This window comes from Myxine glutinosa, chromosome 3, assembly GCF_964187855.1.
Source record: "Myxine glutinosa chromosome 3, kmMyxGlut1.1, whole genome shotgun sequence".
In the NCBI taxonomy this organism is placed as follows: domain Eukaryota; kingdom Metazoa; phylum Chordata; class Myxini; order Myxiniformes; family Myxinidae; genus Myxine; species Myxine glutinosa.
In genome coordinates, this window is record NC_136263.1 from 194536101 (window position 1) to 194553267 (window position 17167).

Sequence of the window (17167 nt, forward strand, 5' to 3'; positions counted from 1 at the left end):
CCATTCACTTCCATATTGACCCTAAAGACCTCTATTTCTCTCACCCTGTTCTTTACGAACCTTCTAACCTTTTGACATGTTATCCTTATTCATTAGACCACTTAAACACCTGTGATCCTTCTGACCTTATGGACCTTTTAACCTTTGACTCTTAATATCATCTGGTGAATATAACCCACTCAAACAACGACCCTACAAATATTTGTTTATGCGTGGGAAATAATTTAATTCTCCTACAACTCTCTTCACCATCTAATATATTAACAAAAAATATGTTTGAGTTTGGTTCTTTATTAAGATATTTTAACTGAGCTAAGATAAAATGGTAAACCTCCCTCAATGTTCTTATTTGAGCGCCTCCAGTGCCACATACCATTTTTAAATTAAAGTATATATTTTCCTGACAACCATCAAAGTTTTCCGTCCACTCAAAAATATTTCCATCTTTTTTACCCAATTCACCGGTATTTAAATTAATTCTCTTATTTGTTTTGTGAACTTTTTTACCAGTTGCCTTTTCAATTATACCTATTTGATATTTTTCACATTCATTATGTTTTCCATTTATATACCAAGGTTGATTACACCTCCACTCTTTAGTCTGGTTGATACTTGGTTCTATCATTTATATAATAGTAAAAAAGGCGGCGGTAGCCCGTTAAAATCCCCAACCCCCCCCCCCCCCCTTTTTAACTTATCACTTATATATATCTTATCACTTATATATATCTTATCACTTATGTATATCTTATCACTTATATATATCTTATCACTTATATATATATCTTATCACTTATATACTTATATAACCATAAGGGAGACTATCAATTCCATTTTCTAAAATAAACCTCTTATCATCAAAAGCCCCCAATGCTTTCTTATTTATCTCTTCTGAATATAATTGATGTTTATAACTTCTTATTCCATTAATCTTTCTAAACTCTTCTTTCTTTGTTGTTAAACAGTTATAATAATCCTTAAAGTTTATTGTTTCTTTAATAACATTTTTCTTTACACCTTTTAACTTCTTATCAGTCTTTTCAACGTTATTCACAATGTATTTATAAGCATAAGCCTTTGACCTCAATCCCACAAATTCACTCATAACATTTCCTCCTAATTCATCCTTGAACTTTCCAATCACCTTTTTATTTTTAGAAGAGAACAACTCACTCTCTGGACTGTAATTACTCGTGTCATAGATATTAATGTCTCTTTTCATGTCTGAATAAACATCGTTGGTATTAATTTTCAAAATAAAACTATCTGTATCCATATAAAGTAGATTAACATCATTTTGATATTTCTTCCTCAAGTTATTATAAAAGTAATCATACATTAATGACTTTGATAAATCAAGAATTGTTGTTCCAATATAAATAGGTTTGTTCATTTCAATACTCTCTTTAATCAAATGGATCGCACAAAAGTTCTCAGTAAAGACCTCAGCTCGAGTAAAACTCGGTCTATTAATTAATTTTGATGCTTGTTCCCAAGATGTTGATAGTCTGATATTTTGTCTTTTCCTCACATTCTCCATAGTCTTACCAAAGACCGCATTATTCATCAATTTATAAAAGTCTTTCTCAAAATCTGTTTTTGACTCTGTTCTTCTTTGTGTATTAAAATCAATGTACCCCTTTAACCAATGACTTTGATTGAACTTTAGAACCCTATGGATCTTCTCTACTCTTAGACCTTTTGATAAATATTGTCGCAAATTTCTTTGGTGTAGAACATAATTTTTCTTGTTATATAATGTAGTAAGTAATTTTTCTGTTGATTCACCTATATCAAACGATCGTTGATAATCACTCAACCATTCTTTCTTTGGACTTTCTTTCTCACAAGCAAATGGGAGATCTTTGTGTAGGTTATGGAGTTCCTCTGGATATTTTAAATCAATTTCAAAATAATAACCAACTTTTTCTTCATCCAATTCTTTTTGTGTAGAGATACATACATCTTGTAAAACGTTTTTGTAGTCTTTTTCCTTTACCCATCTAAGTTTTCCATAAGGAAGAGCCTGAGACATTGCCCAGCCATACAGGTTGTTCGCGTCATAGTACATCAAGTAAGAACTCTCTTTCGTTGGATCATAATTTGGAAGATATTTGTTATTTGCTTTTGCGTATCTACTCGAGCAGACTTGTGAAATTCCACCTCTTTTTGCCTTTTCAATCATCAAAAGCATATCAACATCGGTTATCAAATCCAAATCTTGTTTTGTCATTTTCAACATCGCACTCCAGGCCAATCCAGGTGCTGTGTAGTAGTGAGCAGGATCCAATCCATATCCAGTGCGACAAACAGATCTAAAGGCTTCAAATACATCGGCCAATAAAAGCACATCAGTTTTGAGATACAAATCGTGATACTCGCCAAGATTCTTGATGTTATATTTTTCCCAAACATTTTGTGCGTGTACATAATCTTTATCAGATATATGACTATTATTTAATTTGTTATAGAAATTTTCTTTTGAAGGAAGTTGTGTTTCATTGAATATCTCAAATGAGTCCATATAGTCATAGGGGTAAATTCCCTTTTGTGTTAGAAAATCTTTATCTAAAAAATACTCTGAAAGACATGGAAACTCTTTTAGATTTTGAACCAAGTTAACCAATGGACTTGCCATGAATTTAAATGTATCAAGAAATCTGATATGAGTAATAGGAGATGTGTGAATTGTTTTTGTGAATGAAATGTATTTCTGATCCGTGTTTGGAATTGCTGAGATACTTCCAGAAGTCTTTGAGAGTTCCTTGATAAATAGATGTGTATCATAATGAGCGTTGTTATGAAGAAAGACAGGAATGAAAGAGGGGAGTTGATAATTAATATTACAACTTTGATGAGCCGGACCTCTATATTTACCAGTGAGATGACAATGGTCTCTAACCTTTAGACCTTTACCAATTTTCTCCTCACAAATATGACAGACATTGTTTTTTATAAATTCCCTTTTTTCTTTACTTGTTAAGGACATTGGTTTATTGGTTTCTCTCATTATCTTGGTTAATCGAACACAGTCTTTTTCTAGTCGTTTCACAAACTCCTCTGGGGTATTTGAGCCTCTATACATCTCTAACTTGTTATATTTATCACCAACGGATGATTTGATATAATAACAAAAACCACAAGGAGTATGTTTTTGATATTTATTTGTGTATGATTCTTTTGGATCTTGAGAAGCAGTATCAATTTTTTCTAAAATACTTTCAAAATCAGCATATATAACAAATGGATGTTTGATCTTTTTATTTTCATCTTTGAATGTGATCTTTGAGCCTTCTTTAGGCATATTGATTACCGTTGATTTATGTTCGCCACAATAATTTGAATGTTTATCTAATCTTTCTTGTGAATTGAAGAAGTTAAGACAACGCAAACAAATATATATTTTATTTGTTCTCTTACAGACTTGTGGTTTTATTAATTTAGCAATATCTTTGATGTATGTATAATGTGAATTTTCGTCTGAATTAAAATATAGAAGATTAATATGAGTTTGTTTACAATTGTCAGAAAGCTTTAAAACCTGAATGTTGTTTGTTTCTGTTAGACCATAAACATTAACTGATAAATTATTCATCTTTTCAAATTTAGGAATATCATTTAAAGTCATCGGAAACTTTAGATCTTTCGTATTTAATGTATTCTCATATTTTTTATAATGAGATACTCTTTCATCATGAAAATGTGGAGGATGTAAGTGTGCTAAAATAGACCAGAGAAAACATTTATTGTCTTTATTTTTGATATTGATAACTGCTTTTCTATTTTTGATAACACTGGGTAAATCAATGTAAGAAGAAGCTTTTAGAGGATCTGATTTAAGAATATGAATGTCTATGTAAATAATTTTTCCTATATTGAATCCACTTCCTACGATTGAATTATCCACATCTTGCTCTTGTTTAATAAGTTCATCATAGACTCCTGATGTTTTAAAATCTTGATATGAAGATATAAAGTGTGGCTCAGTTCTCATGTATGGTGCATCTATAACTCCTTCATCCTTTGTCATTTCTAATTTTACTCCCATATAAAATTTAAGTGGTTTCATTTCCTTTAGTGTTTTTTCAATCAACGTTTGAACAGCAGGTTTAACTATTTCTACAGCATCAACTATAGACTCTGGTTCAGGAGGTTTGAAGTTAAAGACTCTTATTTTAATATGTCCTTTGAATGCTCCATCAGAGTTTTTAGTTGTGATAAAATTTGATAAATGTAGATTTGTTTTAAGATGTATTTTGAAGCCTTTCTTGAGGATATTTTTATTACATGTAGAACAGTGTTTTGTTTCAGGTGGAAGAGGGGAAAGTTTGTTTAAAATGTTGTATGTATGTTTTGCGGTGAGAATATGTTGTTTATAATATTTTACTTCCTTCTCGCAAGTATCACAATAAACCATATTTATAGCGTGAGAAAACGTGGTGTTTTATATATATCACTGTGCTTAAAATAAAACACTTTTGAGCTTTACAGCTCCGTTTTATATATATCACTGTGCTTAAACTAAAACACTTTTTCACTCAGAATCATCTAAGTCATAACTATCACATGAATACTCAGAATCATACTCAGAGTCATCAATAAAGCTACTCTCATAACTATCATTTGAGCACAAACTATTAGTATCATAACTATCATCTGTGTTCAATGAAATACTATCATCACCATCATCCAAGTTCAATGAAATACTATCATCACTATCGTCCGAGTTCAATGAAATAGTAAAATCTTCACTGCTGTATTGACTCATATTTAATTAGCAAGAAAAATATTCCCATCAATATCTATATACTTTCTTTCATTAACAGATTCAATCTCTACAATTTTTATATCAAAAGTTATCTTTAAATAATCTCTAACTATCATAGAACGAAATGACATTTCACCAGAAATATTAACATCATTCATTTTACTTAGATCTACACCCTTTGGATTATTAAAGAAAATACAAATGTCTCCTCTAGAATTATTAATGGTCTTATCATTCTTTTTCAAAGTATCGTGGTCAATCACTTTTTCAAGCTTTGAATAAATTGCCAGGAGTAGAGGAGAAACTTTTGTTAGATTTACTTTAATGGATGTCTTTCCAGGTATAGTTAGAGCTCTTCCTTTAAATGAAATAGAGGGGCTCATGTTATTTTCCATAACTGGTTTTACCCAAAAATTTCCATATTTATCTTTGTTCAATTTAACATCTTTGACATATTTTTCTATATCTTCCACCGAAGTAGAGATTGATTGAAATTTGTCTTTTGTGCTTTGAAACATTGTATTTATTAATGAATAAACTTGCGTTTAGTTTAAGTAAAAATTTACCACATAAATATGATAAGTTCTGAAGGATATTTAGAATTTCCAGACTCTCCATATGATAAATTAGAGAATTGTCCGGCTTGTGATAGAGTGGGGCTTAATGATGAGGATTCATATAAACAATGTTTATTCTGTGATTATATTCTAATTAATGATAATAAGAAATATAAAAAAACATATAACTCTTTTAAATTAGAACCAAAAATGAATTACTTTACAAGATTAATAAGAGAGATGAATGTTAAGCATTATGGTGATAATACACCATTTCTTACAAGGAAAGAGACTCTTTGTATTGAGGAAATGTATAAGGGTTTAATGATATTTATTATTCAAAATAATTTTAATGGAAATGTTAATACAAGATACTACATAAATAAAATAATGAATTATTTTGAAATTAAACCAGAACTCAGGATAAAATATAGAGTTTCTAAAATAGCTCAAAAAAAGTTGGATGACTTGTTTTCCAAATATATAAATGAATGATTTTTTACCCGTTTGGGAAAATAAGATAAAATTTAATAACCATAAAAACATTCCAAATTCATTGAGATGTCTAATAGTTGGTTCAAGCGGATGTGGGAAAACCTGTTTACTTTTAAAGATGCTCCTTGGTCCTAATTTTTTAGATTATGATAATTTAATAATTTTTACAAAGTCAAGTTTTCAACCCGAGTATCAACTACTCTCACAGGGTTTTAATGCAGGTCTTAAAAAGGAAGACATTATCGGTTTATTTAAACTTCAAAACAAACTGAATGATTATAATATTGAAGATATAATACAATTATTTTGTGATACACAGAAATCAAAATCGAAACCCATAACTTGTATTCTCAGTGATAATACGGATGATATACCTTCACCTCAAGATTTAGATAAATCAAAAAAGAACCTCGTCATCTTTGATGATTGTGTTAATGAGAGAAACCAAACAGTAATGGATAGCTACTATACAAGAGGGAGACATTCTTCTTGTAATTGTATATATCTTAGTCAATCATATTTTCAACTCCCTCGACGCTCAATAAGAAACAATGCCAATACTTTTATTTTATTTAAGTTAAATTCAATAGATGTAAATAATTTTTGGAGAGATAATTGCTCTACGTTATGTAGTAAAAAAGAATTTGAAAATTATATGAAACACACGATTGGAAAATATAAATATATTGTTGTGAAACAAGATGAGATACTAAATGATATTTTTCAATAAATAAATACAGAAAATGAATACTGAAGAAAGAGAAAGAAAGTTTAAGGAACATCAACAATTAGTTTCAAAAGTTGTTAAACAACAGGAAGAGATAAAGAAGAAACGGAGACAGAAACTAACTGGTGAAGAAGCCTTTGAAAGAAAACAAGAGAAATTCTTTAAACCACTTTTGAAAACTCAACACTCACCTACTGTTCCCACAGTAGAATTTACTCCGAAAAAACTTCAAATGCTCAAAGATTTTAGTCAGATAACAAAACAAGAACTTGGTGAATTAGAATATGATGACGAGGGATTATTTCGGAAACTTGAGGAGGTAAATCAACCCCCTAATTATGTTGTGGAAGCTCTTCAAAACAATGAATATTCGGCGGGTTCAAAAACCAGAGCAGGTCTCATTCCAACAGAAGAACCAGCAGTGTTTCATCTTGTGGAAGAAAAGGTATTGATATTTAATGATGAATTGATGTTCTTGAGTTCTACTCAACCAAATGTTAAATTAACTCCAAGATTAATGTTTCTTCTAACAAACCCCGGATTCAGCGGTTCAAAATATTTTGAGGAACCACTTGATATGGAAAGAGAGGAAGATAGGGTATATATTGAGTTGTTAAATGCACTTGATTATGGAGTTTCTGTTGCTGGTAAAAGTAAGAAGAATGAGAAGGAGAAACATATTATTGATGCTTTAAGTAAGCTTGGTTCGGGTGTTAGTTTTCTTCCAAATGACCCATCACAATTAGTTAATAGGCTATTATTGTTGTTAGGTAGTAAGAAGGCTGGAAACAACAATTGTTTTAATGAATCCTCAGCCATTTTAGATCAGTTGATGAATATGAAAATAATTAATAAATGTCAATACAAAGATATTTTATTAGATATTAAATAAGATGAGAAGCACAATTCTTAGTTTTAATTTCACAACGAGCGATTACACAGCTTCATTCCCTTACCCACTACAACTTGACCCCCTTACCTCATATGAGGCATCTTTATTGTCGATGGAAACTTATAATACCTTGTTTAATATCACAGAGAAAAACAACAAGTTTAGTTATAATCCAGGAAGTGGATATAAAACTATAACCGTTTCACCTGGAGCTTACGAGATTTCTCAAATATCTTCAGAAGTCTCTCGCCTTATGAAAGAAAAAGGTGATGAACCAAAAAATATTGTAATAGATATTCAAAAACACACTTCAAAATCAACTATTAAACTTAAAAATAATTATAAAGTTGATTTCACGATTGAAAATTCGTTTAGAGAGCTATTGGGTTTCTCTTCAAAAAAGATTGAAAATAACGGGACGTTTTACAGTGATAATGTTATCCAAATATCCTCCGGTATAAATTCAGTATTAATTCATTGTGATTTGATTGATGGTGCTTATAACGATGGAATAAGAACAAATACAATATTTTCATTCAGTGCATACTCAACCCCGATTGGTTATAAATTTAATATGGAACCAAAAAATCTTGTCTATTTACCTGTGTCAGGAAAAACCATATACAGAGTAAATTTTAGGATAACCGACCAAGATAATCGTATGATATCCTTTAATGATGAAATTATATCCATCAGAATTCACCTACGTGAAGTTTTTCAATAAATAAATAATGGTTATTGTGAGAAAACACGAGTTGGGAAAATATAAAATAATTACAGGGGAGGGCATGTTCCTTTCACCAGACTATACAAGGTATGTGGGTAGAGGATACTATAAACCTAAGAGACAACGAGGTGTAGGTCATCAATTTCGAAATAAAGGAGATGGGATAATTGATACTCTAATGGGTATTGGTTCAACCATCCTTAAACATAAAGACCTAATTGGTTCAACTGCTTCTGCCGTGGGCTCCGTTGCGGGTGCTATAAAGAGTATAAAAGATGCTCAAAAGGAGTCTCATAAATTACAAGCAATCAAAGAAATAAAAAAAGGTAAAACTCAACTATCTTCACAAGAACGACAAAAAATCATTAAAATACTTGGGTCAGGGTTTCAACAATTTTAATGCTATATAAATACAAGTATGGAAGCGATTGATAGTATCTATGATTTGGATGATACGATTATCATTTCAAACTCCACTAAAAAGGAAGACTATTTTAAGGTAAATGCTATAACAGGAACAGACTGGAATTCAAACGGAACAAAAAGTTTTGAAATAAATAATCAACAAACTTACTTGAATATAGCTGATAGTTTCTTGCTGTGTAAATTTAAATTCACTAAGACTGCGAATAATACTAATGCTACACTCGTAAATGATTTCTTCTGGAAAATGTTTGACAGTGTTCGCCTGTATATTGGAACACAAGAGGTTGAAGCGGTTGATTATGTCTCTGCTACATCTGAAATGATGAAATTTACACTATATTCGTTTGGTGATAGAATGGGTAAGGGAGCTGTTGAAGGCTTTATTCCTGATATGTCAACGGGAACAAACACAGACCCTGGTTATAGTCAAAGGAAGTCAATGTATAATGATGACGCAAAAGCTGAGAATAGTTTTACCGTAGCAGTACCTCTTAAAGGTATATTTGGATTTTGTGATTATGATAAAGTTTTGTATGGTCTTAAAATTAGATTTCAACTACAAAGGAATGATAATGTAAATAGATTGCTTTTTGGGGATGAAAATGCTTTTGGAGAAAATAATAAATTTGTTATTAATGATTTGTGTTGGTATATCAGTGAATATACTCCTAATCTTAAAACGGAAGAGATGTTAAATAGAAGACTTAACTCAAAGAAACCGCTAAATGTATCATACCTTAAAAGAAGATGTCAACACGTTAAACTGGAACACACTACCTACACTTGGAATTTGGGTGTTCTTCAAGGAAAGCCACGATACCTCTGGCTCATTTTTAAAAAACCAGATGGAGAGGACGGTACTAATAAGAATAATGCCCTGAGTGATAATGCTAAGGTGAAACAACTTCGGGTTTCTCTTGATGGCACATTTTATCCGCGAGATAGATTGGAAATTGATTGGGAAAAAAATGATTATGCGGAAGCCTACAAGTCCTACCAAAAGGTGTGTGAAAGTAATGGTAATAATGATCCTATTTTGGATATGGTTGCATTTAAAGGTTTATATACAATCTACGCAATTGACCTGAGTTCTCAAAAGGAAACTATAAAGTCTAATCGAGTGGATACTTCTCTATACATTGAAAGAGGGGAGAATGAAGAGGTTAATGCATATTGTTTGCTTTTGGAGGAAACAGAATTACAGATTAATACAGATAATGGTGTTATGATTAATATCACATAGGTTTTTTCTCATAAATAAATGGTTGGGGTATATGTTAATCAAATCAATCTTAATAAATTAACATCTTGTATTCAAAATCAAAAGCCTTGTATTATTAATGTTAATACAATTCAAAGAAAAGGAGCTGTAAGAATTGATGTTTTACTCACACACACACAAGTAAAAACACTAAATGATGTTGGATCACTTAAAATTAAAATGACGAAACCTATGTTAAAGAAATATTCAATAGATGAGTCAAGAGGAGGATTTCTCCCGTTTCTAATTCCTTTATTTGCTGGTTTAAGTGCGGCGGGAGCATTGACTGGTGGTATTTCAGCAGCGGTAAAAACTGCTAACGAAAGGAAGGCACAACTAAAAGCTCAAAAAGAATTGGAAAGACATAACAAGGAGTTGGAGAAACAAATTAGTGGAAGTGGTGTAATTGTAGATTTTGCTCAAAAACTTGAAAGTCTACCTGATAAAGCTAGATTGTTGGTTGGAGATATGCTTTCCTCTATCGCTCAAGCGGGTGTTAAACTAACTAAACGGGGTAATGGATTGTATCTTTCTCATAAATAAATGGATAAATGGTTTAAACAATTTGGAAAGAATACAACGTCAAATATAGAACTAGCTAAGTATTGTAAAACACTAAAAATTGATAATGTGGTTATTTGTATGAGAGATGAATTAATACATATAAATAAGAATACAAAGAATATTATTATGAATTTAGACACACAGAATGGTTCTCATTGGGTTTGTATTCATAATAGTCAGGATAAATATTATTTTGATAGTTATGGTATGCCACCACCTGTTGAAGTAATACAATTCTTACAGAATGGTGTTTATCAAACATTCCAAGTTCAAGAAATTAATTCTAAATGTTGTGGCCAATTATGTTTATATGTATTATTTCAACTCAACAATAATGAAAATTTTTATGATATCATTTTTTATCTAATATAAATGACCTATGTTGGAAAAGATGGTTCTATCTTTGGGAAATCCTCTCAGGATATTGATTTATCAAATTATTATACAAAGGCACAGGCTGAACGACAAAAATATAGTGTAAGTAAAAATATTAATATGAAGAATACTTATAAATTAATCAATTATCCAAACCCTACAGATGCGAATGACTTGATTAGATTCAGTGATTTATCACAATATATATCTTTAAAGAAAACAGCACGTTTTGTGAAACAAGTAAAATTTACAACCACAACACCTGGTTATACTGACCATACACCTTTCCTCATTGAATTTAACTACCTGCTTACAATTAAATTTTATAAAGAAGGACATTTAGTTAATATGCGAATTAATAAATGGGGGTATGATATGCCTGATTTAGGGTATAATTGGTCTTTTTCAATAAACATAGAAGACCTACATGATTTAAATCAGTCTCGTAAAGAAGAATATTATCCACTTGGTGAAGATAAGGATTTATGTGGAAGTACAATTAGTAAACAACAAATACGTGATTTTAAGAAAATAAAAATATATGATAGTATAGCGATGGTTCGCATGACAAAGAAGGAAGGTAATGAGATAAGGATAGAAAGCCGAGGAATACAAACCGATTTGGTAGTGGGAAGATGGGGTGGTATTACCTGTCATAATATTAATCTCACATATATTTCTGATACATAAATGGCAGGAAGAAGACTACAAGAGAATTATAATTTTTGTATTCAAGGATACCTACAAGAAAAGGGTGCTCGGTATTACATACCTTATGATTTGGAGCATATACATGGGAATTTTGTCATAAAAAACTGGCCTTATACTGATATTGTTAAACCCACAAATAGAGACTTGTTTAAAATATTAAATAAAAATGAACTTCTCAAAGTTATGAAATATAAAACTCTTTTAGAAATCGTCAACAAATCTTATTGGTATCCTATTATGAGAAAAATAATTATAGATACAAGAATATCTCAAAATCCAGATGAGTATATGTATAATATTCTTTGGGGTTTAAACTCAAGGGTAGCAAGGGATGAGGAAGGAGTTGAAGAAGAGAAGGAGGAAAGAGAGAAAAAGGAGAAGGAGGAAAGGGAGAGGGAGGAGAAGGAGGAAAGAGAGAAAAAGGAGAAGGAGGAAAGGGAGAGGGAGGAGAAGGAGGAGAGGGAGAAAAAGGAGAAGGAGGAAAGGGAGAAAAGGGAGAAGGAGGAAAGGGAGAAAAGGGAGAAAAAGGAGAAGGAGGAGAGGGAGAAAATGGAGGAGGAGGAGAGGGAGCAAAGAGAGAGGGAGGAAAAATATAAAAAGATGGAAATCACTGAGATTCATAAAAGATTGAGTGTATTAAAGCAAATAAATCAATCTCAACGCACCGAAGAGGAAATTAAAGAATTAACAACTCTTACGAAGATAATGGTTTCAAAAATAAGAACGTCAATGTCTTCAATTTCAGAGATTTAAACGAGAAAGTGGTGAAGAAGAAGAAGAAGAAGAAGGAAAAGATTATGTGATTGATGATGTTGGTGTCATTGACTTTAGTTAGTTTTTATTTGTAAATAAATGGAGGAGAGAGTGAAGGCATTCCTTAGGATTCTTTATGTTTTAAAAATAAAGATTGAAATGTATATGTTGAAAACCAAAAAGGTTTTGATACTCTGTCGGAATTTTTCTGATAAATAAATATGAGTTATTGTCTCAAATGTAAAAAGAAAACTAAATCTAAAAATATCTCTTATGTTAAAGCTAAAAATAATAGAGTTTATCAAAAAGGAATATGTCAAGTATGTGGCTCTAAAAAGTGCCAATTCATCTCTCCTAAAAGAGGAGGAGACATACAAAAGTTTCTGTCAGGAAGTAAATTTACAACAACTGGAATTCCAGGGGAATTACACCTTCCAGGGTATTCTTTCTGTGGTCCAGGAACAAACTTGGATAAAAGATTAGATGAGGCTGACAATCCTAAACCTTGGTCTAAACCTACAAATAGGGTTGACGAAGTGTGTATGAAGCATGATATTGCTTATGGGAAAACCACTACGTTGACTGAAAAACATAAAGCCGACAGCGAAATGTTGTATAATTTGTCTTTGATACAAAATCCAACGTTGAGAGAGAAAGTTGATAGGTTTATTGTGAGAAATTTGATAAATGCTAAATTGAAACTTGGTCTTGGTTATTCCTCAAAAAACTATTAGGCTCTAATGATGCCATCAAGACTGAGGAGCTTTTGGCTGAAGAATTACACAAACCTATAATCACAAAGTTTAAAAGAAGGAAGGTTTATTCTAAATACACTGACCACATATGGTCCGCTGATTTAATTGAATTGAATAATGACAGGGGATACAGGTATGCTTTAACCGTTATTGATTTGAGGAGTAGATTTGCCTGGGTTGTCCCTTTAAAAAATAAAAGGGGTGATACTTTAATGTTAGCCTTTAAGCTAATATTTGATCGGGATAAAAGGAAACCAAAGAAGTTATGGACTGATGAGGGAACAGAGTTCTATAACAAAATATTCATGAAATTTCTTAAGGGGAAGGGTATTAAATTATACAGCACCTTTAATGAAGGAAAGGCAGTTGTTATTGAGCGTTTTAATCGTACTTTAAAAGAGAAATTATATAAAAAATTCACACAACTCGGTTCTCAAAAATGGGTGTATTTAATTCAGGATATTGTAGATAATTACAATAATACAGTTCATTCATCAACACAATCAAAACCATCAGAAACATTTACAAAATTAGAATATGAAAAGGAGATTAATTTGAGAAAGCCCAAGTTTAAAGTTGGTGATATTGTAAGGATATACAAATGGAAAAGCCATTTTGAGAAAGGTTATACACAAAAATGGACTAATGAATTATTTATAATCGTTGATGTAATGGCTACAAACCCTTGGACTTACAAATTAAATGATATAAATCGAGAAGAAATCTTGGGTTCATTTTACTCGCAAGAATTACAAAAAACAAAGCTAATAATTCATTAAACAACATTTCTATTCACCCCACCCATATTAGCTAATTTAATTCGTGGTAATAATAAAAAAAAATTAAATAAATAAAAAATCATAAGCCACGCCCACACCGACCCCGCCCACACAGACCCCGCCCACACAGACCCCGCCCACACAGACCCCGCCCACACAGACCCCGCCCACACAGACCACACCCATCATCCCCCACCCTCCGTGCACCCCCACCCTTGACCCTTCACCCCCCTCATCCCACCCCCACCTTCCCCACACACACAAGGGGAGGGGAGGGGTGGGATGAGGGGGGTGAAGGGTCTTTGGCAGGGGTGCACCTCCCCGTTCCCTCCTTTATTCTCTTTTTGTAATTAAGAATTAAATAATTGTAAACAAAACAAATATATATAAATATTGAAAACATTAAAATCTTTATATTATTAAAACATTTTTCTTGAGGTATACATTCAACTTCTCCCCAGCATAAGTCATCAATTTCTTCCCAACATAAGACAAAGGTAGTTTCAACAGCAGCAGATATCTTCAGGTTTGGAATCTCTTTCTGTCAAAGGCAAGAGGACAAGAGGGGAGAGAAAATATTACACACACACACACACACACATACACACATACACACATACACACACACACACACACACATACACACACACACACACACACACACACACACAAGGATATGAGGATATTGGGATACATACCTCTAAAAAATCGAGCTTTGTGTCCAAGTGGTCGAGTTGAAAATTTAGGGTACCACATGTTGACGGGAAATAACCACTCTTTGGAAAATCAAAATCGTCCCACTCCAAGCTTTGGTCTTCAAGGCTGCAAACAAAATAAGGAGAAATTACTATGTTGAAGTAAGCTTGACAAAACATCACACACACGCACACACACATACACACACATACACACACATACACATTCACACATACACATACACACACACATTCACAGATACATACACACACACACATACACACACGAACGCACACACAAACACATACACACATTCACAGATACATACACACACACACATACACACACACACACACACACACACACACACACATTCATAGATACATACACACAAGAACACACACATACACATACACACACACATTCACAGATACATACACACACACATACACACACGAACACACACAAACACATACACACACGAACACACACACACACACACACACACTAAGGCAGCGTCGTTTAACACAAATGTATTAATATTTAGTATCTTACCTTGCATATGAATCTTCCAAGAATGGTGAAACAGGCAAGTTGTTCAAGTTCATTTCGTTTTGCAACTCTTGAGATTCTGCAGTATTTTCATTCCAACCAGTTTGAAGTTCTGCCAGGATATTCGCATTGCTGTAAAGATAAAGGAATATTAAGTCATTTGTTGTATAATTAATCCCATACAAAGCTTTAAACACTTTAATTTTAAATGAAACTTACCTTGGTGAGTATTCTTCTTCTTTATCAGAGTAAAGGATGGAGTAGTAAGACATGTCGATCCCCAATGATCAAAATTGAATTGAACACGTTCTTTTATAATGAACAAAATGTATTTTCTTGAAATGACGACATGCAGTCATTTCGGGGAAGCCCTGAGCGTGTGTGAATAACAGGAAATAAGACAATGAAATCTTTCTGGGAAGTTATCCAAGTCATTGAAACAACGTCATTTCTCAAAAGCGAAGAATTAATAAAAAAAGGTTTGAGTATGGTGATGGAAGTTGGAGGAGAATTAAATTATTTCCCACGCATAAACAAATATTTGTAGGGTCGTTGTTTGAGTGGGTTATATTCACCAGATGATATTAAGAGTCAAAGGTTAAAAGGTCCATAAGGTCAGAAGGATCACAGGTGTTTAAGTGGTCTAATGAATAAGGATAACATGTCAAAAGGTTAGAAGGTTCGTAAAGAACAGGGTGAGAGAAATAGAGGTCTTTAGGGTCAATATGGAAGTGAATGGGTCAAAGATTAATCTGCCAGATGATATGTAGAAGAAGGATGATAGGTCTATAAGAGAAAACAAATATTTGTAGTGTTTGAGTGGTCTAATGAACAACATTAAGGATAGGTACTACAGACAAAAGGTTCATAAAGATGAGGGTGGGAGAAATAGAGGTGTTTATGATTTTTGAAAAAGACAAGGGGGTAAATGACATTAGATAGGGATTTCCCATGTTAAACGGAGGTGTCCCAGAAGCAACATTATTACACTACTAGTATGTTCTGCCCTGGTCCGTTAGTCATGACTAGAACGTTCTGCCATGGTCCATTAGTCATGACTCGAACATTCTGCCGTGGTCCGTTAGTCATGATTATAATTTTCTGCCATGGTCCATTCGTCATGAATAGAACGTTCTGCCATGGTCCGTTAGTCATGACTAGAACACTCTACCATGGTCCATTAGTCATGACTAGAACGTTCTGCCATGGTCCGTTAGTCATGATTAGAACGTTCTGCCATGGTATGTTAGTCATGACTAGTACGTTCTGCCATGGTCCGTTAGTCATGACTAGTACGTTCTGCCATGGTCCGTTAGTCAAGATTAGAACGTTCTGCCATGGTCCGTTAGTCATGACTAGAATGTTCTGCCCTGATCCTTTAGTCATGGCTTGAACGTTCTGCCATGGTCCGTTAGTCATGACTATAATGTTCTGCCATGATCCTTTAGGCATGGCTAGAACGTTCTGCCATGGTTCTGCAGTCATTGCTGGAATATTCTTCCTTGGTCCTGGCGTCATGACAAGAACATATGCCATGGTTCTGGGGTCATGGCTAGATTATATTTGGGTTCACGTCTGAATCCAGATCTGACCTATCAGTGGATACAAAACCTAAACTGTTCAACCTGGCTGAGGCAGTGAGGCATGCTCTCTACCGAGTGTCATTCTCGTTTTTACCTGGGGTCCTATGGCCACAAAGAGATAAGCACTGAAGAACCCGATGTGCTCTCGAGCAGATGTTAACCAGTACCGTGACTCCAAATATCCAGCTCAAGAATGTCTAAGATTAAGATTATCTTGTATTGCATAACTAGAGAGTTCATAGAACATGATACCCCACGCAGTGTTGAGCTATGTATATGAATGAATTAATGAATGATCGTTTTAAGGCCATTTTCCCCCACTAGAGCGGGGGTTAGCCTTGCGGGCCCCATGACAATCATGGTTCCCTGTTTGAGGCAATGTTTTTATGGCCGGATGCCCTTCCTGACGCCAACCCTTGGTCACGCTCGTACGATGCGCAGGGATACGGTGTACCTATTCTAAATCGGGGTACACACCGTGATCATTCATCCCAGCAAGCTGGTACTCAATTTGCCGACCTCGGAAGGATGACAGGCTGAGTCAAC

The 17167-nt window shown here is 33.2% G+C and overlaps 1 protein-coding gene across 1 annotated transcript in view; it reads right to left on the minus strand.

Annotated features, from left to right (window-relative positions):
• The window catches only part of LOC137423889 (uncharacterized), a 33348-nt gene extending 17731 nt beyond the window's left edge, over nt 1–15617 (minus strand). The window contains exons 1-4 of the mRNA XM_078773650.1: nt 15258–15617; nt 15042–15170; nt 14489–14612; nt 14235–14331 (exon numbers count right to left, since the gene is read on the minus strand). Of these exons, the coding sequence (XP_078629776.1) occupies nt 14235–14331; nt 14489–14612; nt 15042–15170; nt 15258–15310 (403 nt within the window). The 5' untranslated portion in view covers nt 15311–15617. The remainder of the gene's footprint in view (nt 1–14234; nt 14332–14488; nt 14613–15041; nt 15171–15257) is intronic.
• Nucleotides 15618–17167: the final 1550 nt, after the last annotated feature.